This window comes from Ictidomys tridecemlineatus, chromosome 13 (assembly GCF_052094955.1).
Source record: "Ictidomys tridecemlineatus isolate mIctTri1 chromosome 13, mIctTri1.hap1, whole genome shotgun sequence".
Lineage (NCBI taxonomy): Eukaryota > Metazoa > Chordata > Mammalia > Rodentia > Sciuridae > Ictidomys > Ictidomys tridecemlineatus.
Window position 1 is genome coordinate 38,548,929 of NC_135489.1, and position 21,921 is coordinate 38,570,849.

General features: G+C 36.7%; 1 protein-coding gene across 4 annotated transcripts in view; it reads right to left on the minus strand.

Moving 5' to 3' along the window:
• Rnf138 (ring finger protein 138) overlaps nt 1–21,627 on the minus strand; it is a 32,167-nt gene extending 10,540 nt beyond the window's left edge. Inside the window, exons 1-3 of one of the 4 annotated variants that reach the window (XM_078030211.1) lie at nt 21,298–21,627; nt 20,570–20,752; nt 573–738 (exon numbers count right to left, since the gene is read on the minus strand). In XM_078030211.1, coding sequence (XP_077886337.1) covers nt 573–738; nt 20,570–20,679 — 276 coding nt within the window. In that variant the 5' untranslated portion in view covers nt 20,680–20,752; nt 21,298–21,627. Of the gene's footprint in view, nt 1–572; nt 739–19,876; nt 20,020–20,569; nt 20,753–21,297 lie in introns of those variants that run through there. The other 3 variants (XM_013363844.4, XM_005337451.5, XM_021734655.3) reach the window with 3 other exon arrangements.
• Nucleotides 21,628–21,921: the final 294 nt, after the last annotated feature.

Sequence of the window (21,921 nt, forward strand, 5' to 3'; positions counted from 1 at the left end):
AAATATTAAAATTCTCTCTCTCTCTCTTAAAAAAAAAAAAGAAAGAAAAGAAATGCCAGTTATTTGCCAACACCTGATTTTCCTACCTGTTACTTAAAAATTAACCAAAGTCTTCTGCCAAATACTTTGTGATTTCTTAGATAAATACATATATAAAGCAGGACCCTAGAGAATTCCTTTACTTCAATTTGGACGAATGATTAACATTTCTATGTACAAAGCTGCAATACTGATGCTATTGTCAGAAAAACTATTTAAACATTAAATCCACCACAATGGGGTATAAATGAACTACGTGCTCAATTAATTTTGCAAGTAATTAATGAGCTATTACTTTGCAGGAAATACCATGATAAAAAGTATGACAATTCAGAGATTTTATCTTTCAATCTCTGTTCTCAATAAGCTTATAATCTAGTAAAATCTACAGCTACAACTTTTTTTGGTCTTTTCTACTCAATTCCAAAACTAAATAATATCTTTCTCTTTAAAACAGTGTAAGCACCCACCAAGAGCACTCAAATGAAAACTTCAGAGTAGCATTTTAAACTTTCAAAGAGCATTTACTCTACCTGTTTTGCACAGCATCTACAGCTACCAGAAAACTTCCTCATGATATTTTCAAGATCTAAGGCCCGTTCTGGACACGCTCTTTCTCTTCTAGTCACATTTCCACGACACAGGGGACAATGTATTCCACTTTCTCTCATTGCAGTCAGGAAACATTTTCTACAGAAACTAAATCAAACATTTGTGACATGTTAATTACAGAAAAAAAGTACTCTTTTTATTTCTACGATTAAACAAATAAGTGACTGGACAAATATTTATGCTAAGTACATTAAGCTATACATATGTACATCTCAGGATTTTAAGAACTATATGTCATTTCTCAAAAAATAAGACTAATAACTAGATTAGATGGGAACATAAAAGCAGCTACAGATCTACTTTACAATTGTTTAATAGAGTATATGAAAACATAAATATTATTATGTAACATTATCAGGAAGCATGGTACAAAGGAAGAACTGAGTCTTATCCTGGCGCTGCCATTTAGCAGCTGTGTGAAACACACCTATACTGGATCTCCATTTTCTCCCCTTATAAACTGAAAGGATGGACCATATCATTTTTTGCCTCAAACTGATATATATCAAGATGTTCCCACAAAATATGATTAGGTCTACTAAACAAGACTGCATAGGGTTAGAAGTAGAAAGTACAGTGGTGAACACTTGCCTAGCATGAGTAGGGCAGTGAGTTTGATCCCCAGCACCACCAAAAAAAGAATACATAGATTAATTAGCAAAGTTGGAAGAACAGACTGTTTCCTCTGTTAAGGAAAAACATAATGGTTGCCCAAACTTATGTGGTCAGGAAATATAAAAATCTCCCACAATGATATACAAAGGAATACAATTTAAGAAATATTTAAAAACACTTATAGCATTAACATCCACAGCCAACATAATAAGTGGAACCAAACTAACCAAATAAAATTTTAATTTATTCTCCTCTGATCACACTAATTATCACATTTGATCATTTTGCTTTTAAGAGAGCCAGACAAATCACAGGCTCTTATCCTGGCTCTGCCATATAGGTGTCTATATTTGGGATCAAATGTATCAACATTACTCATTTATACCAATAAAAGTGAGGGAACAATGAAATAAAATGAGAATCTGAGTTCCCTAACTATGTAGTACTGAACAATCATTTCTCCCCTCTAAAATCAGTTTCCTAATCCATAAAATAGTAAAAATATTTACAACTGCGTTATTCACATGATTTCAATACTATGAGAGTCAGGAAAGTGCAAACAGTAGCTAATATCATTAAAGACATTAGAAGTGATTATCAATTAAGGCCATAAATTAAAACACTAATAATATTCACCAGAACAAGGAATCAAAATAATGCAAAGCAAATAAGACCAAGACATCAGTTTTCACTTGTCAAACTAGAAACTAGTCTTAAAAATTATAAAAATAAGCATCTAATTATAGCCCATAATTATGTATAATTATAAAAAGTCAATAAATTAACCAATATATTATAACTGGATGTGTTAAGTCAACTTTTGTCACTGTGACCTCAACCTCACAACAACTTAGAGGAAGAAAAGTTTATTTTGGGCTCAGTTTCAGAGGTTTGGTCCATGGTTAGCGGGCTCCAAGACAAAACATCATAGTGGAGGGGCATGATGGAGGAAAGCTGTTCAATTCATAGCAGCCAGGAAGCAGAGAGGAATGGGCCAGGGAAAGACATAGTCCCCAAGAGTGACCCCCAAGTGGCTACCTACTCCAGGCATACTCCACCTACCCAGTTACCAACACATTCAAATTTTTATACATCAAGTAGATTGATCTACTGATTTAAGTCAGAACTCCATAATCCACTCTTTCCAACTTAGAACACTGCTGCATTGCCCAACAAATGAGCTTTTAGGGATATATCCCAGATAAAAACTGTAATAGTGAAGATATTGGAAAATGACTATTCAACATTTCAGATCACAATATATCAATACTTAGCAAAGTTCCTAGGGTACCCCAAAAGTCTTAAGTGCCACTGTGAGCTTTGATAACTCCAGAAGCATAGATGCTCAAATTATAAAATGTTACAAATTTGTTTAAACTAAAAATTTTAAATTTATTATCTGTATGATTTATAATTTTTAAATAAGTTTTTAATTTAAATACTTTGTTTGCTCAGTATTTGTATTCTTCAACCTGAGGGACTATAAAGAAAAAAAGAGGGGCTGGGGTTGTGGCTCAGTGGTAGAGCGCTTGCCAGGTATGTGTGAAGCTTTGAGTTTGATCCTCAGCACCTCATAACTAAAATAAATATAAAAATAAATAAATAAAATAAAGATATTGTGTCAAACTACAACTAAAAAATAAATATTAAAAAAAAGAGGGAAGGAAGCTTCAGATAGCTTTCTCACTTAAATAAGCAATAATTAGAAACAACAGTCTAAAATACAATAAGGTCTACACTAAGACAGGTTTTAAAAGGGAGGAAGAACACAAATAGCTCTGTTTTAGAGAAACACTTTTTTTAACTAGTTCTTTTACCTAACTATAGGATTCATTTTGACATAATTATAAAAGCATTGAAATAATTTGGTCTAATTCAGTCCCCAGTACTTTCCTGCCCTCCTCCCTCCCCCATTCCTTTCCCTCCATACTCTATTGATACTTCTGCTATTTATTTTTTTAATAAATTAGTATCTGATAGATGTACATGATGTGAGATTCACTGTGATATATTCATATACATAAAGTTAGGTTAGATTCATTCCACTGTCTTTCCCTATTCCAAGCCTCCTTTCCCTTCATTCCCCCCTTTGTCTATCCCACTGTCTTTCTCAATGGTTTTGTCTGCATTTGGATAGAGCTTCCTGTTTAAAAAAAAAAAAAAAAAAAAAGCCAGGCACTGAGGTGCATGCCAGTAATCCCAGGGATTCTGGAGGCTGAGATAAGAGGATCACAAATTCAAGGACAGTCTCAGAATCTCTGTGTGACCCTATCTCAAAAGAAAAAAAAGTAAAAAGGTCTGCAAATGTAGCTCAGTGGCCCCTGGGTTCAATTCCAGGTTAAAAAAAAAAAAAATTATAATTAGTTGTAGGAGAGAAAGGTAGGATTTATAACTCGGAAGACTGAGTAAAAGGTGACTCTATTCACCAAGTTAATAAATATTGGAGGAATTATCTGGCATACAAAGTATAAGTGTTAATTTCAAAGTACCACAAAAATCATCTCAATGCACAATATCCAGTAAACAATTAGAAATATGATCTTGAAATTGGAGGGAATATGAAGAGCAGACAAGGTGGAAGAGTACTAAAGAAATAATTTAAAGATATACAATTCAAAGGAGTTTAAGAGTAAGAGAAAAGGAACCAAGACTTAAGTACTGTTATGGAAGCTATGTCTACTAAAGCTACAAAAGAGAGATAATATTTAGAGATGAAGGTAAAACACTAAGCTAAACCTTCCTCTTTAAATTCAGAATCAAAGCTGTTAACAAAGTCCACATCAGCAAAACTCACTGCTAAGAAAGAATTGTGCATAAAAAAGATGGAATCAAATGCAAGAAATAAAGTGAAATAGCAATTAAAAATGATTAATTATAAGCTGAATAACTTAATACTTCCATAAATAGAATATTTTAAAATTTTAATATGTACAAATAAAAGTTATTATTTAGGAAAAGGAAAGATCAAAATTTCAAAATCCACTTATTCAACAAGAGTAAAAAAGAAATAACTTCACTAAAAATGAAAAGGGTGGGTAAACCAACATTTATTTGATGGTAGAGAGTGTAAACTGGGCTGGGGATGTGGCTCAAGCGGTAGCGCGCTCGCCTGGCATGGGTTCGATCCTCAGCACCACATACAAACAAAAATGTTGTGTCCGCTGAAAACTAAAAAAAAAAAAAAAATTAAAATTCTTTCTCTCCTCTCTCTCTCTCTCTGAAAAAAAAAAAAAGAGAGTGTAAACTGATAGAACCATTTGAGAAACCAGTTGGCAGTATCTACTACAGCCCAGAAATTCTACTCCAAAATACATACCTAATAGAATTGTATAAAAAAAAAAAATTCCCAGAATGTTTGCAGCCCACTATTTGCAATAGCTTAAAACTAAAAAATATATAAATGTTATCAATAGAAGAATAAATTGTGGCTTATTTACAAAATGAAAACTACAGTTCCTATAATGAGAATGAAAATATAAAAAGCAGGTAGGGCCCAGTGGCACACACCTTGTGGTACTGAGATTGAACTCAGGGTCCTGTGCTAGGCAAGTGTTTTGTTTGTTTGTTTGTTTTAAGCATTTTTTAAAGCCCAATCAGAAGATAAACCTAATTTTTCTATTTTATAACAATTTAAAAAATATTTTCAAAGTCATCATTGGGGTATCTTGGAGAATGTGAGATTTTCCTTGGAGAAAGATACACTGGGAAATTTTCAGTGTGCTCTCAATGTTCTTTTGTTTGATGAGGGTGCTGAATATACAGATATGCTCAGTTTGGAAAAAATTCTACTGAGCTAGACATTTACTATAGGGTCCTTTTTTCATATGTGCATTACACTTATGTTAAGGTCTTAATTAGGTCTTAATTAAGAGTTATGTTAAATTGTTAAAAAATAGAAAAATTAAAATTATCTTCTAATTGGGCTTAAAAAAAAAAAAACACAAAACACTTGCCTAGCACAGGGCCCTAAATTCAATCCCCAGTACCACAAAAAAATTTAAAAATAAAAAAATAAATAAAGCTAGATAGAAAATAAATTTCTCTAGAAATAAACCATAAGATTCCCTAATTCTGTAGCCCAACAACCACTAAACAGAAGACAGACAATAGAAAATTATTTTGAAAAAGAAAAAAAAAAAATGTCAGAGTCCAGCAATAAGCAAACATGTCTGCAGAATAAGAGACAACTGGGAGCTGTGGTTGTGGCTTCATGGTAGAGCATTCACCTAGCATGTTCGAGGCCCTGGGTTCAATCCTCAGCACCACATAAAAATAAATAAATAAAATAAAGGCACTGTGTCCAACTACTACTAAAAAATAAATATTTTTTAAAAAGAAAAAAAGAATAAGAGACAAGTGAATAACCTTGTACAATGAATTTTAAAAGACTCATACCCACACAGATCACTGAAAACTTTTAAATAATCTTTTTTCAACTTCCAATCGCTTTCTAAGAGGGAGTAAAAGATAGACCATTAATCAAGGAAAGAAAATTAGATCAGCATCATACTTCATGAGCAATTACAGATGACAAAAGAATGGAATGATGCTCAAAGTTCTGATAGAAAATGATCAACAACCTAGAATCCCAAATTAAATCCGAAATTAAAATCATTTGCTGTACGTACTTTAGTATTTCTGATATTACACAACATATGAAATACTGAAAATATTTAAATTCTGTATAGCTCCACACTAAAACTTATAAGGCTTGTGGGGAAAAAAAAAAAAAACTGTTGGACTAGACCATCTGTGTAACTGTCAAGAGTCCTAACAAGAGCCTAAATAATTCTAAAACACTAATACATTTATAAAGTACTACATTCCTAATAAACACTTTACCCTGAACTTTAAAAAGGGGCAGAGGAATAAATAGTTAAAGCTAATAAATTATGAAATTAGATATAAAATGCACAAAGGAAAGGCGAACAATGCAATAAGTATTCCAAGAACTCAAGACCAACTGAACCAAGAAGATAGTCGTTGAGCATTCTGTGTGACTTGTTACATTCAATTACTTTTAGTATACTTTGCTTCCAATGCCTTTTGATGATGGGATGAAACATTAATGCTGAGTGGGAAACAAAAAATGTAAAAACCTATCTGATACAATCTGTTGTACTAGAACAGACCACATCACTATTGTATCATTTGTCTTTAACATTGTCTGTGATCCTGATATAAAAAATTTTTAAATGTTAATATAGTCTAAATTCATCACTCTTCCCTAAAATTTCAGTTCATGATTTAGCTTTCTTAAGGACTTTGCTATTTCAAGACATTCCCTGCATTTCCTATAAAAAGTTAAAGCTTTGCCCTTCATTTTTCAATCCATCTGAAAAACATGTATGCAGTGGTTTCATGCAAAGCTGCTCCTCAAACTATCTTAATTAATTTGTGATCCTATGCCTATCAAAAAATAAAAGTTCCCAGGCACCTCTCTTGTCATTCATTGCCCTCAGTGGCCCTGGAACTATCTCCACCAGCAAGAAGACCCTCATAATATGCAGCCCTGCCATCTTGGACCTCACAACTTCCAGAATGAGATTTATACTTCATATTGACAGAACTGTAAAAATCATCAGTCTCATCAATATAACAGAATTTACTCTTTTGGAATTAATTAACCATCAGGAATGATCCTAGGATGCCATGTTTCAACTTTAACAAACTGCTGGTCGTGGTGGTGCACACCTATGATCCCAGAAACTTGGGAGGATGAGGCAAGAGGATCTCAAGTTCAAAGCCAGCCTCAGCAACAACGAGGCACCACAAGGCAACTCAGTAAGACCCTGTCTCTAAATAAAAATACAAAAAAGGGTTGGGGATGTGGATGTGGATGTGGCCAGTGGTCAAGTGCCCCTGAGTTCAATCCCTGGTACAAAAAAAAAAAAAAAGAGAAAGATACAAGACTATGCAGTTTGCACATGCCCCTGCCATTGACTTCAGTTTGACTAAAGAGTGAATATAAAGTTCATGGTTGTTTTTTTATCCACATGAAAATACCTCTCATAAGGTTACTTTAACTAAATGCCTATACCAACTTTCTTTTGAATGACACAGAAATGTAGATTCATAGACTTGGAAAAGTGAATACATACAGACTCTTAAGATCTATTACAAGATTTATTATAATGTAACACAATTCTATTATCACCCAACGTATGTATTCCTAAAAATCACCGCACCATGCAAAATCAGATAACCACAGACCTATAGAAAAAGTGGAATTGAGGCGGCCTCCAAATATGACATACCCAAAACAATAGCTTATATTGGTTATAAACACATTCATGTTAAAAAGTTTAAGCTAGGGCTGGAAATGTGGCTCAAGCGGTAGCGCGCTCACCTGGCATGTACAGGGTACTAGGTTCTATCCTCAGCACCACATAAAAATAAAGATGTTGTATCCACTGAAAACTAAAAAATAAATATTAAAAAATTATCTCTCTCTCAAAAAAAAAAGTTTAAGCTAGGCACTTGCGCTCTCCCTTGCCCCCCAAAATTTCCAGGCTATGAGGTAAACTATTCCCCCAAGCCTTTCTGCCATGATATGCAGGCTTACCACAGGCCCATTAACAATGGACTGAAATCATGAACCTAATTAAATCTTTCCTCTTTTAAAAACAACAAAATTTAAAATGTTTAAGCTGGGTAAGCCAGACACAGTGGCACAAGCCTATCATGCCAGTTACTTAGGAGGCTGAAGCAGGAGAATTACAAGTTTGAGGTCAGCCTGGACAACTTAGCAAGACCCTGTTTCAAAATTAAAAATTAAAAAAGGGCTGGGGGATGTAGATCAGTGGTAAAGTGCCTCTGGGTTCAGTTTCCAGTATTAAAAATGAAAAAAAAAATTCTGATTTAATCCCACAAAATTATGCGATAAATTAGTTGAACAATTTATAATACAACACCTCAAATATTAATCGCTTTACTAAAAACTGGAAATTTCACCCAAAATACAATGAAAATATTCATATAAGAAATAAAGCAGATGTCAACATACTTTATATACAACCAGAGATATGAAAAATTGTGCTGTATATGTGTAATAAGAAATGTAATGCATTCTGCTGTCATTTTTTTAAAAAATAAAAAAAAAAGAAAGCAACAGGTTTAAAATTAACTTAGGACTAATTAAAAGACATAAAGGAAAAAATATCAACATTTCCAACTGAAATAAACTATATAATAAAATAATTAATACAAAACTAATTTCAAAGTCTCTAAAAATGGTCCTGGGCTCAATCCCTAGCACCACCAAAAACAAAAGGTCCCTAAAAAGCAGCTGCTCTGTAAGTCTCTATAAAGTAGATACTCCAACTTTCAAAGAAGATTCTAGAGGCTGGCAAAAATATATCTTAGTTGCAAAACTGATTAACAAAGAAGTAAAAGCAGTTCAATCAAAGACACCTTTCAGAAATGATGCTGGAACAACCAGACATCATAGGTAAAAAAAAAATGAACCTCAATCTGTTTCCAACCTTAAACAAAACTAACTCAAGGGCTGGTGATGCAGTTTAATGGCAGAGCACTTCCCTAGCACACTGGAGGTCCTGAATTTAATCCCCAGCACTGCAAACAAAACAAAAAACCTCAAAATATATCACAGATAGTATTAAAGTCAATAATAGCCATCCAAAGATACATGCACTTTCTAACTCCCCAGAAAAGGCAATGTTATGGTAAGAGATTTGATTCAATTGAGAACTTTGAGATGAGATAATTAGCCAGGTTTATCCAAATGAGCCCTAACTGCTATTCTAAATATATTTATAAATGAGAAGCAAAGGAAGATGTGACATAGACACACAGAACTCATGCGAATGTGAAAACAGAGATCTGGAGTGTTATCAGAGCCTCAGAAAGGAAGAGGGCGCTACTACCACCTTGATTTTGGCACACTAAGATTGATTTGAGATTTTTAGCTTCTTAGACTTTTTAAACTTTTGTTCTATGAACAAAACCATAATCTGAGAAAATATATTTGTAAATCCATTTATCTGATGAAGGGCTAATATCTAGAACATATAAAGAAGTTTCAAAGCAACAGTTAAAAACCAAACAATCCAACTAAAACAACAAAAGACATGAAGACATTTTTACCTAAGGTAAAGAGATGGCAAATAAGCATATCAAATAATGTTTAACATCATTTGTCATTACAGAAATACAAATTAAAACCAGAAGCTATCATTAACACCTATCAAAATGGCCAAAATTTAAAATAACATCAAAAAATGTTGGTGAAGCTGCAGAGGAAATTGTAATATAAAGTGGTGCAGACACTATGGAAAACAACTTAGCATTTTCTTGAAAAACTAAACATGCAACTACCATATAACCAACAATTATACTATTGGGCATTTACCCCTGAGAAACAAAGGTTTATGCTCTCATAAAAACCTATACACAAATGTTTACAGCAGAATTTACTTATAAATAGTAAAAAATTGGCTATTTCAGTCTTACTCAATGGGTAAATAGCTTAGCAAACTGTGGTACATCCATACCATGTAATATTACTCAGCAATAAAAGCAAATACCTACTGATACATACAAGAAACAACTTGAATATCTACAGAATTATGTTCAGTGAAAAAATAAATTCTAAGATTTGTTTAATTCAATTTATAACATTAATATAGTTAGCAGTAATAACACTCTATTTTCTAACAGCTAGACTGAGATACAATTTGTATCATCATAAAATTTCTATATAATTAAATGGGGACTGGGGTCGTGGCTCAGTGGTAGTGTGCTTGCCTAGCATGTGTGAGGCACTGGGTTCGATTCTCAGCACCACACACAAATAAATAAAATAAAGGTCCATCAACTAAAAAATATTTTTTTAAAAATAATTAAATGGGTTGTATTAGATTTACACAGAGGAGTAAAATATAAGATTTTGTTCCTGTTGCAATGGTGGAGAGATCAAACCCAGAAACTATGTTGAGCTACACCCCAGCCATTTAAGATTCTTTTTTTTTTTTTTTGAGAGAGAGAATTTTTTTAATATTTATTTATTTTTTTAGTTTTCGGCGGACAAAACATCTGTTTGTTATGTGGTGCTGAGGATAGAACCTGGGCCGCCGCACCAATACCAGGCGCTACCGCTTGAGCCACATCCCCAGCCCCCATTTAAGATTCTTAAAATGACAAAATTACAGAAACATAACAAAAAGAACATTAATGTTTGCCAAGGGTTAAGAAGGAAGTTACAGGTACAGGAAGGAAGGAAGCTGGGGATGGCTACTAACAGGCAAAGTTATTTATCTTTCTGGTGGGGTGGGGACTCTGGATTAAACCTGGGGCACTTAACAACGAAACTACATCTGCAGCCCCCTTTATTTTTGAGACAGGGCCTCCCTAACTTGCTGAGGCTAGCTGTGAACTTGTCATCCTCCTGTCTCAGCCTCCCAAGTCACTGGGAATACAATCATGAACCTCTGTGCCCACCAATGTGAAATATCTTTATGATGGAAATGTTTTGTATCTTTATCAATTTAATATTCTGGTTCTGATATTTACAAGATGTTATCAGTGGAGAAAACTGGTTCAGAATACAGAGATTCTCTGTATTATTTCTTAAAATTGCACAGGAGCCAGGAACAGTATCATCCTCCTATAATCAGCTGCACATGTAATCCCAGCTACTAAAGAGGCTAAGGCGGGAAGATTCCATTTTGGGGACAGCCTTGGGAAATTTAGGGAGCCCTGTCTTTAAAAGAAAAAAAAAAGCTGGGGATGTAGGTCAGTGGTAGAGTAAATGACTACCATACAAGCATGTAAGAGGCACTGGGTTCAATCTAAGTACCACAGAACACATATATTAACAAAAATAAAAATAAAGTTGCACACACACACATAATCTGCAGATCTAAAAAGATCCCAAAACATTTAAAAAGATTATACAAAAAAAGGCAAAATTATGAGCTTAACTCACCAGATTTTTTAAAAAATTATGTCCACATACTGTAATGCACCTTCATTTGAAAAATATGTATTCAGTACTTAGTACATAACAGATAGTAGGTATACAACTGACAACAAAAGTGACAAAAATTCCTGCAAACTGGATGTGCAAGCACACGAATGTACAAACTTGTGTGTATATTAAGTCATATTAAACTGTACTAAAACAGTAAAATCACTAAGTGAGATTCAAGAATCCCTCAAGAATCAAGTTTTTTAATAATTCAAATATACTAAAAAGATACATAAAACAATGGCAAAGGAATCCACTCTAATAAACATGAGATTAACTGAATAAGAATGGCAAATTATCTAAAATTCAAATGGAAATGTGGTATAATTCAATTGCAGATGGTCCAAAAACAAGATCATTTTTTAAAATATTTAACAAATAGAATTAAACAGCACAATAACTTTCTTCATCTAAATACTCAATCATCTCAAATCTGACATAGGAAATGTAATAATATACAAAAGGGCAGTAAATGAATAGAAAAATAACCTAAGTTCAAAAAACAAGCTATCACAATAATCATCACTTCAGACATATCTTAGAGGTATCTATGATTTGAATGGCAAAATAATTATGTAACAATTTAATAAGAAATATTGGACACAGCTTTGCTAGCAAGTAAAGAAATAGATTTTAAAATGATTTCTAGTCCAGCTTGGTAGTGATGCACGCCTGTAATCTGGCAGCTCAGGGGGCTGAGGCAGGAAGATCACAAGTTCAAAACCAACCTTAGCAAACTTAAAGAGGCCCTAAGGACTTAGTGAAACCCTATCTCAAAATAAAAAAATTTTTAAAAGGGTTGTGGTTCAAGTGCTCTGGGTTCAATCACTGGTACAAAAAAAAAAAAAAGATTTCTAGGCACCATTATCAACTTTATTAAACTAAACAAAAATGATTTGTCAAAGACAATGGAATGTGGATATCTTCCATAAAAATACCAGTTACCATTTATTGAGTGCTTCATGTGTACCACACAGGGTCCCAAAATCTTTACATACATTAAGTTCAAGTCTTAAAAATAAGAAAATATTTTTCAAAAATTCCTTTAGTCATGGCACAGGTCTACAATCCCAACTACACAAGAAGCTAAGGCAGGAGGATCTTAAATTCAAGGACAGCCTGGGCAACTCAGCAAGACTCCATCTGAAAGTAAAAATTTTAAAAGTGATGAGGACACAGCACAATAGTGGAGTACTTTTTAGCATAAGGAAGGCCCTGGGTTCAATTTTCAGTTATCTTAAAAATAAAAAAATAAATCCTTTGTTTTATAGTGAGGAAACTAAGGCTTAAAAACAAAAAATTAAGAAGCCTATAAAAGGTTTCTATAAAAGCCTAGAAGATACTTCTATCATTAAAATACAAAGTCCTGCATATTCCTTTCTACCTCAGGGTTTATGCCCAGAATGCTTCCTCTTCTATACACAAAGCACTCCACAAATTAACACCCACACATCATTTAGATTTGAACAACAATATCATTTCTCCAAGAAAGGGACTTTGACTGTCCACTCATTAACACACCAACCCACACAAGGTCTGTTCCCCCTTATACTTTTGCTCTTTCTCTCCCTCCTACCATCGATGCATTTGTAATTACACCCTGAGTGCTTATTTTAATCAAAATGTATCACACCAACACCCAGCTCCAAGGGGAAAGGGATTATACCTATTTTTTCACCACAGCACTGTAATAGCACCAAGTACCTAACAGACATTTGTTAATATTTGCTAAAGCAATAAATGTCAATTTACTTTATTCTAATCCAAAACTTATTAAATCCTTTAACCCAAAGATACATAATCCACAGTCCTCAAATCAAAACTATAAGCATTTTTCATATATAATACACTTCACTAGAGCTATTATCATATATGAAAAAGCTAACAAATTCCTTTGTATTTATCCTTTTTGACCCAGCAACTGAACCTATCAGGATTTACCTTACAGTAAAAATTCTCTATAGAGTAAAATTATATATATATATATATATATATATATATATATATATTCAGTATTCCCCACCACCACTCCTTATCCATGGTTGCAGGTTCTGCCATTTCAATTACCCATAGTCAACTGCAGTACAAAAATATTAAATGCAAAGTTCCAGAAATAAACAAATCTTAAATTTTGCATTGTTTATTCTGCAGCGAGATCCAACCATACACACAAACTGTCTACCACTAAGCCACATCCCCAGCCTGATCACAATGTTCCGAACAGTATGATGCAATCTCATCCTAGCCTACCCAGTATAATACTATATACACTATTAGTTACTTTACAGCCACCTTGGTTATGAGATCAGTTATTGAATATGGTAGTGTTTGTGTTCAAATAACATTATTTTACTTAATAACAGCCCCAAAGCACAAAATAGTGATGCTGGCAATTTACATATGCCAAAGAGAAGCCATAAAGTGCTTCTATTAAGTGAAAAGGTAAAGTTCTCAACCTAATAAGAAAAAAAAAGTATATGTTAATGCTGAAGATCTAAGAAACTTCTATCCCTAAAACTGTGATGGAAAAGAAATTGGTGCTAATTTTGCTATTACATCTCAAATTGTAAAAATTATGGCCTCAATACATAATTACTTAGTTAAGATGAAAAATACATTAAATTTATGGATGGAAGACATAAACAGAAAACATGTTCCAACTAATGGCAATGTGCCACAACAGGAAGTACAGGGCTCAAGCCTGGCAAGGTGTTGAATACCTGTGATCCCAGCTACTGGGAGGCTAAGGCAGAAGGATCCCAAGTTTGAGGCCAGCCTAGACAACTTAGCAAGACTCTGAAAATAAAATTTTTTTAAAATATTTTTTAAGTTGTAGATGGACACAATACTTTTATTTTATTTATTTTTTAATGTGGTGCTGAGGATCGAACCCAGTGCCTCACATGTGCTAGGCAAATGCTCTATCACTGAGCCACAACCCAAGCCCTAGTCATAGCAATCTTTTTTTTTTTTTTTTAAAGAGAGAAAGAATTTTAATATCTTTCATTTTTTGGCGGACACAACATTATTGTTTGTATGTGGTGCTGAGGATCAAACCCGGGCCGCACGCATGCCAGGCGAGCGCACTACCGCTTAATTCACATTCCCAGCCCCTGAAAATAAAATTTTAAAAGGGGCTAGCTAGTGGCACAGTTCAGTGGTGGGAGTGCTTGCTAGCATATTCAAAGCCCTGGGTTCAATCCCTGGTACTGGAGGGGTGGCAGAGGGAGAAAGTACTGGGCTCAATATTATCTGTTGTTTCAGGTAATGACTAGAGATTTTGAAAGGCATCCCCCTCAGACGTGGGGGACTATTGTACAATTTTACTTGTTGCAGCATTTCTTTTAGAAACAACCTAATGTTCATAATATGATTGAATAAATAAACAATGATGATGTATCAAACAATGAGATATTAGAAGACTAAATAAATATATTCCATAAGGTACTTTCATCTGGTTTGTCGATCACTATATAGTGTTGGTAACTTGAATGAATATTACATACCCACAAAAAAAAACAAAATGTGAGACCTTCTTTTCTGTATTAGGGATTTAACAGGGACGCTCTATGACTGGGCTACATCCCTCAGCCCTTTTATTTTTACAAGTTGCCAAGCCTAGGCTTAGACTTATAATTCTCCTGCCTCAGCCTCCAAGTCCTTTTATTATTACAGGCATGTGCCCCCATGCCTGGCTAAAGTACCCCCCTTTTATGTGTTAATAGGAATAACCTCTAAGAAGATATTAAGGCACAGAGAATATATACAGATTGCTGTCCTTTGTATGAAAAATCGGAAAATAAAACATCTACAATCTTGTTTATATACATATCTCTGGAAAATATGTAAGGTTAACGGTGATTACTGAAAAGTCTTATTTCCCCTAATCCTTAAAAACCATCAATTCTCTATTCATGATTCACTTTGGCTTTAAATATCCAAGTCAAAAAACAAAAGATTTCTTTTGATTTTCAAAAGCAACCTAATTTTTGGTATTAGATGTTACAGTTTTTAAATAGTAATTTATTTGTTTTGAAAATTATAAAACACAGGGGCTGGGGTTGTGGCTCAGTGGTAGAGCGCTTGCCTAGCACATGCGAGACCCTGGGTTCTATCCTCAGCGCCACATAAAAATAAATAAATATCTCCCATCTATGTATGTTACATCAAAGTATATAAGTGTATTCTACTGTCATGTATAACTAATTAAAACAAATAGAAAATTAAAAAATAAACAAGGTATTGTATCCAACTATAACTAAAAAATAAATATTTAAAAATAAAGAAAAATATAAAACACAAATTTAAGATTAGTATAAATAAACATTACCTCATTTTGTCTGTGCAAAAACTCTGTGAAAACAGGTGATTTCTAATCTTTTATATGCAAGAAAAGCTGAATGGAGTTAACTGCTTAGCCAACTGATACAGCTATAGTTAACTGTGTTGTGTCCCAACACAAACCAATTCATTCCTTTACCCAATAAATACTGAAATGTATTTATACTGAAATTTTTTTAAAGTATGCCACTCTGTAAATATATCAAGAGGATTTAGATAGTCTTAAAAATCTTAAGAAAAAAGATTAAAGCAACAACTTATTAAATCAATAAGAACCAATATAAGCCTGACTTTCAAAATTTTAACATTATCTATAGGAAAGAATAAATTTTAAAAGTACCTATTTAGAGCATAACTATTCCAATAAGATATCAATAAAGCCGCTCTAATTTTTAAAAACTATAAACTGAAAATTCAGGAATTGAATAACCCAAGCAGGTCAATTTAGGGAATCATACAAATTTATGCTGAATAAGAAGTGGAAGCTAATTTATATTAACTTATTTTAAAAGATCCTCCTTATAGAGATGCCCCAAAGCAAACACTAATTAGATTTCCATTTTTGAGAGTTTTGTAAGGAATCACTAGGTCCAATGGCACCTGTAATCCCAGGCCCTCTGGAGAATGAAGCAGGTGGACAAGTTCAAGGCTAGAAGATCCTGTCTCAAAATAAAAGTAAAATGGACTAGGAATGGAAAGCTCCTAGGTTTAACCCCACCCGTACTGCAAAAAGAGAAAAATTTTGCAAGAAATCAAAATTTCTTGTTAAATGGTGTATGAGAGGTACTTCCTTGACTATTCAGAACAGTGTAAATAGAGGTTCAAAAAACCTTTAGTTTGGGGCTGGGGATGTGGCTCAAGCGGTAGCGCGCTCGCCTGGCATGCGTGCGGCCCGGGTTCGATCCTCAGCACCACATACCAACAAAGATGTTGTGTCCGCCGAGAACTAAAAAATAAATACTAAAAAATTCTCTCTCTCTCTCTCCTCTCTCACTCTCTCTTAAAAAAAAAAAAAAAAAAATCTTTAGTTTTAATGATGCTTTAATGGAAAACATCAAGAGATAAACATCTTACCACTTCAACATTGTGAACCTTCGTCTGAAGCCTTATTTTGAATATCTGTTTGATGTTAATATTCTTAATTTGTCTTTACATGTTTTTCAAAATATTTTATCTGACCTTTCTAAGGCACCTGATGCTGCTGGTTTCTTAAAAGTACTTATATCTCAGTCTCCACTGTCACATTCAATCCTAGTTTTCTTCCTATGATTCTGTCCATTCCTTCTCAGAATGTACTTTTCATTTAAGTATTCTCTAACACTTTGTTTTTATCTATCCAGGCCTCCTTCTTTCAATTCATACACCTCCCTCAGTGACTTATCCACACCCATAACTTTAGTTCCATTTATTCCAGATCTATATACAGTATATACATCTAGTACTGAACATCAGACTTTATATAAGGACCTTAAAATATCAGGAGTCTCTTCTTTCCATTTCCATTATCACTGCCTTAGTTCCTGTTCTAATCACTTCTCTCCCTTACACGCCAAAGTGTCATCAACATCTTCATGGGTCACCATTGCCAAGCTGAACCCTGACACTAATATAAACTTTCTAAAATGGAATTGTAATCATGCTGCCCCCTTGCCAAAAATTATTTAATAGGTCTCTCTGGTTTTCAGGAAAACATTCAAATTAGCTTCCTGCCAGCATCTCTAAGCTCCATCTCTATTACACTCATTCTCTGGCTCCAAACAAACTATGAAGTCAGGATACAGAGTCATCCTCTGTACTCCTCCTTGCCTCTACATATGATGTAGACCTAATCAGGGTATTTCCCAAGAAAATTGTCCCTATATTAACAAGTTTATTTAGCTATGTGCTCTCAATGCTCACATAAAAATTTCCACTGAAATCTCTTCCATACCATAGTCATTTAACAGTCTTCTCCATTAGACTATTAACAGTCTCCAGGGAAAGAGCATTTAGTGTTTCTTGAACAAGGCAAATAAAAACATTAACAATGTTTGTTTGAAGGAACAAGTGGAGATTAAATACTTTAGTAAAATTATTCTCAATAGTGTCCCTTTTTCTCTACATATACATACACATACATATACACATATAGATAAGTGTGTGTATGTATATATATTTTCAATACTGGGGACTGAACCCAGGCCCTTGAAGCATGCTAGGCAAATGTTCTACCACTAAGCTGTATATCTCCAGCCCTCAGTAAAATTTTTCTAATAGAAATGAATTTGCTTCTTTGACTAAAAAAGTCAATGGAAAAATTCTTTCCTCTCATTGGCAATGAAAATTTGTTTTTATTTTCTAACAGACCTAGACTGACCCAAAGTTCTTATCTCTTTCTAGCTCTGAATCAAAATCCATTTGAGGGGCTGGGATTGTAGCTTAGTGGTAGAGTACTTGGCTAGCACATGTGAGTCACTGGGTGTGATCTTCAGCACCACATAAAAATAAATGAATAAAATAAAAAAATAAAAGCATGTGTCCATCTATAACTAAAAATATTTTTTTTAAAAACCCTGATTGGGGGGTGGGGATGTGGCTCAAGCAGTAGCACGCTCGCCTGACATGCATGCGGCCCGGGTTCAATCCTCAGCACCACATACAAAGATGTTGTGTCCACCAAAAACTAAAAAAAATAAATGTTAAAATTCTCTCTCTCTTTAAAAAAAAAAAAACCCTGATTGGAGGGGGTTGTGGCTCAGCAGTAGAGCACTCACCTAGCATGTGCAAGGTACTGGGTTCAATCCTCAGCACCACATAAAAAAATAAATAAAAGTATTATGTCTAACTACAATTAAAAAAAAAAAAACTGAATTTGTAGCAAAACATAAATTTGATTAAAGGCACAGCTCCTTTGGGTGAAAAAAGGGAAATGACATAGTAAACTTATTACTTAAAAATAATTCTAGGACTGGCAATGCAGCTCAGCAGTAGAATGGTTGCTGGGCATATGCAATGGCCTGAATTTAATATCTAGTAACTCTCCCCGCAATCTTATTTTCCAGAAAATTCCTTCCAGCCAATCAAGACCCTGTTCCACAATTACCACCCCTTCCAAATAAAACTTTGGCTCACTCTGTCTATTTTTAATTAATTGTTCAGTCAAAACTATAAAGCAACTGTGGGGGACAGTAGAGAAAAGGAGCTACTTTGATTACATTGAAGCTTCAAAGCCCAATGAATTGATTTGAGAATGGTCTTGAATTTAAAAACATCCACTCTTTTCTATAGCTTTGAGGTCAAGTCAAATTATAGTTCTTGATTTCAAATGCACCACAAAGGAAATAGACTAGAATGATCTACATGGAATTTTGAGGGAAGCTAAAAATTACAATGAGTTCTGTGAGGACAATGACCCAAAGAATAATTGAAATGATTCTGTCCATGATATCTACCATGCATATATAAAGTTAGCAATTATTAGAACTTCTCATCTTGCCTGCTCTCCTCCTTTTATTTCCCCTCTTTATCATCACAGAACTACTTTTTCTTAAATATAGGAAAGGTTCAAGTTATAATAATGAATAATGACCATTAAAGATAGAAAGTATATTCTGTGTCCTAGACATCTTAAAATACTTATTCAACAACCTGCATTTGTTGCAACAAATGATGAGAGAATTTAAGACAAAAATCATAACTGATATTTCAATCCTGAAAAACTACATGGTCGTTTCACACAACTAGCACAATCAAGGAATAAAATAGTAGAGTTAAGGTAGAGGAACAGGGAAGATTACCAAAAGTCATCTGTAGTAACATTTGTGATTAGGGACCCAAAATTCTACCAATTATTCACAAAATTGTAGAACCACGACTCTCAAAAAAAAAAAAGTTAATGGAGAAATGTCTAGAAACTTGTTCAATTCTGTGTCTGCAAGCACAGAACTTAAGCCCGATTCAATTTTTTTAAAAATAAAAAGACTTCCAGGTCCCACCTGCCAGAAATTCTTTTGCAAGTTTGGAATGGAGCCTGGGAATTGGTATGTTTACTTAAAAAACTCCCCAGGGACTCTGGTCATCAGCCAGGTTGGTCGGTGCACTGTATACCTTTTCAAGAAGGTCTCCTTTCAATCCTTGCGGGACAGTCTGGTAGTCTACAAAATGATGGAGGTGGTTCCTATAAATAAGCCTAGTTAAAGAGCACCATGTGACCTCACCTAATCCCTTTGTGTTCTCCCTCACCCCTAGAGTTAGTACCTCATCTTCAGTCCATTCCTCATAACAGAACTCTTCTTTTCTTACCTCCACTCTTGTAGTAACCGAGTAATAATGAACAGAAGATAACACAAAGGGAAACTACCACTTCAATATCCGGAAATCCTGTCAGTTCTAACATAAGAGAAGAAAATTCATTTTAGACCATCCTAGTAGATTCCTGGAATCTTAAATGAAACAAAACCGATCCAAAAGTGGTGTGTGAAGCAGGGCTGAAGTTAGATTAAAAGCTCTTGGATCAAGGAGGACCAGGCCAAGGTTCTGAAAGAGGAAGAAAAAAAAACTTGAAAGCGAAGCAGGAGGCCGGCGGGCGGCCCGTGCCGGCACTAGCGGGTTTGACACTCGACACCCCCGCCTGCACTCGGGTTGCTAGGAAACAAAAAGGCTCCACGTTCCCTGCAATTCCTCCCGGGCCTGCCAGGAGGACAGGGGCCTCTCGGCCTGTGGACGCCACCGGAGGGCCCGACCCCTGCCCCGGGGCGCTAAGCCCTGGAAAACCAGGGCGGGGAGCTCTGGCTGAGGGGCGCGGCGAGAGGGCCCCGGCCTCAGGCGGAGGGCTGCCCCGGGCTCTCACGCGCCGGGACCAGGCCCCCCAGGCGGGCAGCGCTCCGGCAGGCCTCGGGGGCTCGACTCCCTCCAGGCCTCAGTCGCAGGTCCGGGTCCAGACGAGGAACCCAAACGACCACCCGGCTCCGCGCGGGGGAGGGGGCGTCTACTCACACGTGCTGACAGGCCGCGGTCCGCACGGGCGTTTTCAGCACCTCCTGACAGACCGGGCAGTAGAAATCATCTTCTGTGTAGGCCGTGGCCGCGGACAGCTCCTCGGCCATGACGAGGGCAGAGGAACAAGGCGATGGCGGCAGCAGCGGTCGAGGTGGCGGTGGCGGTCCGGAGCCCGACTCCCTGCGCGGACCCGGGGGGAGGGGAATCGCGTCAGGGAGAAGCTCGCGCCAGGAAGGGGGCGGGGACCTAGGCAGGACTCCGAGCTGGGTGGGGCGGGACTCCGAGCGGGGTGGGGCGGGGCCCAACACAGCGGCGCTCCGGCCGCACGCGCCGGGAGAGGGGCCGCCCCCTTCGCCCCCGGAACTCGGAGGCGGTGCTCCTCAGGAGGCCGGGCGCAGGAAACGGCGATTGGTTTCGCAGGCTCCCTGGGCTGGGCGCAAGTCTAGGACCAGCCCCACTCAGTGGCCACGGCACTACGTCCCGCCCCCAAGCCGGCCTCCCACTGGAGGCCACCGCCTACGGAGCTTGGGGCCCGGCCGCGGTTCTGCCGAGTCCCTCGTTCGCCGTTCATGGCCTCGCGCTTCCCAGCTGTCCGGCAGCTCCCCACGCCCGCCCCTCGCTTCTTTATCCTCCCCGGCCTCAACCCACCCTTTTGCACTGCTCTCCCCGCTCCCAGCCTCTTTCCACTGCATCCCTGCCCCGTCTTCGCGGGCGAAGACCCTTACTTCCGAGCCCCGGAGCGGCACTGTAGGCTGAACTGCTTCTTTGTCGCGGGTTCGTAGAAAGGTGACCTTTCGTCGCCGTCGGGCTTCTGGTCCCGCCGCTGCTGCCCTCGCAACCGAGGCCCCACGGCAAAAGGAGAACGGCGTGCGCAGTGCTCATCGGCCCAAGAAAGGGCGGGACCCGAGGCTCATGGTGCACCGGGATCCCATCGCCCCCGCCAGCAGCTCTCCCGTGGCATAGCGCTGCCTGCAGCCTGCCCGGCCGGTCACCGAACGCAGTAGGGTTTCGCGTTGCTGGCCCAGAGCGGAGGGGCGGGGTGACGAGGGCAGCCTCCATAGCAACTGGCGCTTGGCGCCTTCGGCAGGTTGTGACGTCAACGGCTGGGTGCCGGCCTACGTACTTGCACACACCCCCAGCATCTTGGTAGAGGGACCCCGTTTTATTGCCTTTATTAAATTCTTAGGCTTCCCAGGAATTTTTCCTTAAAATATATTTCTAACGTTGAAGATTTAATCTTAATTGTTTGCCGTTGCTAGACTGTTTTGACCTTGCAAAAATGTGTTATGAATATTATGTGGTTTTAATCCTGGGGTTAGTTAAAAAGAAAATTCCTTGCGCTGTGTAGA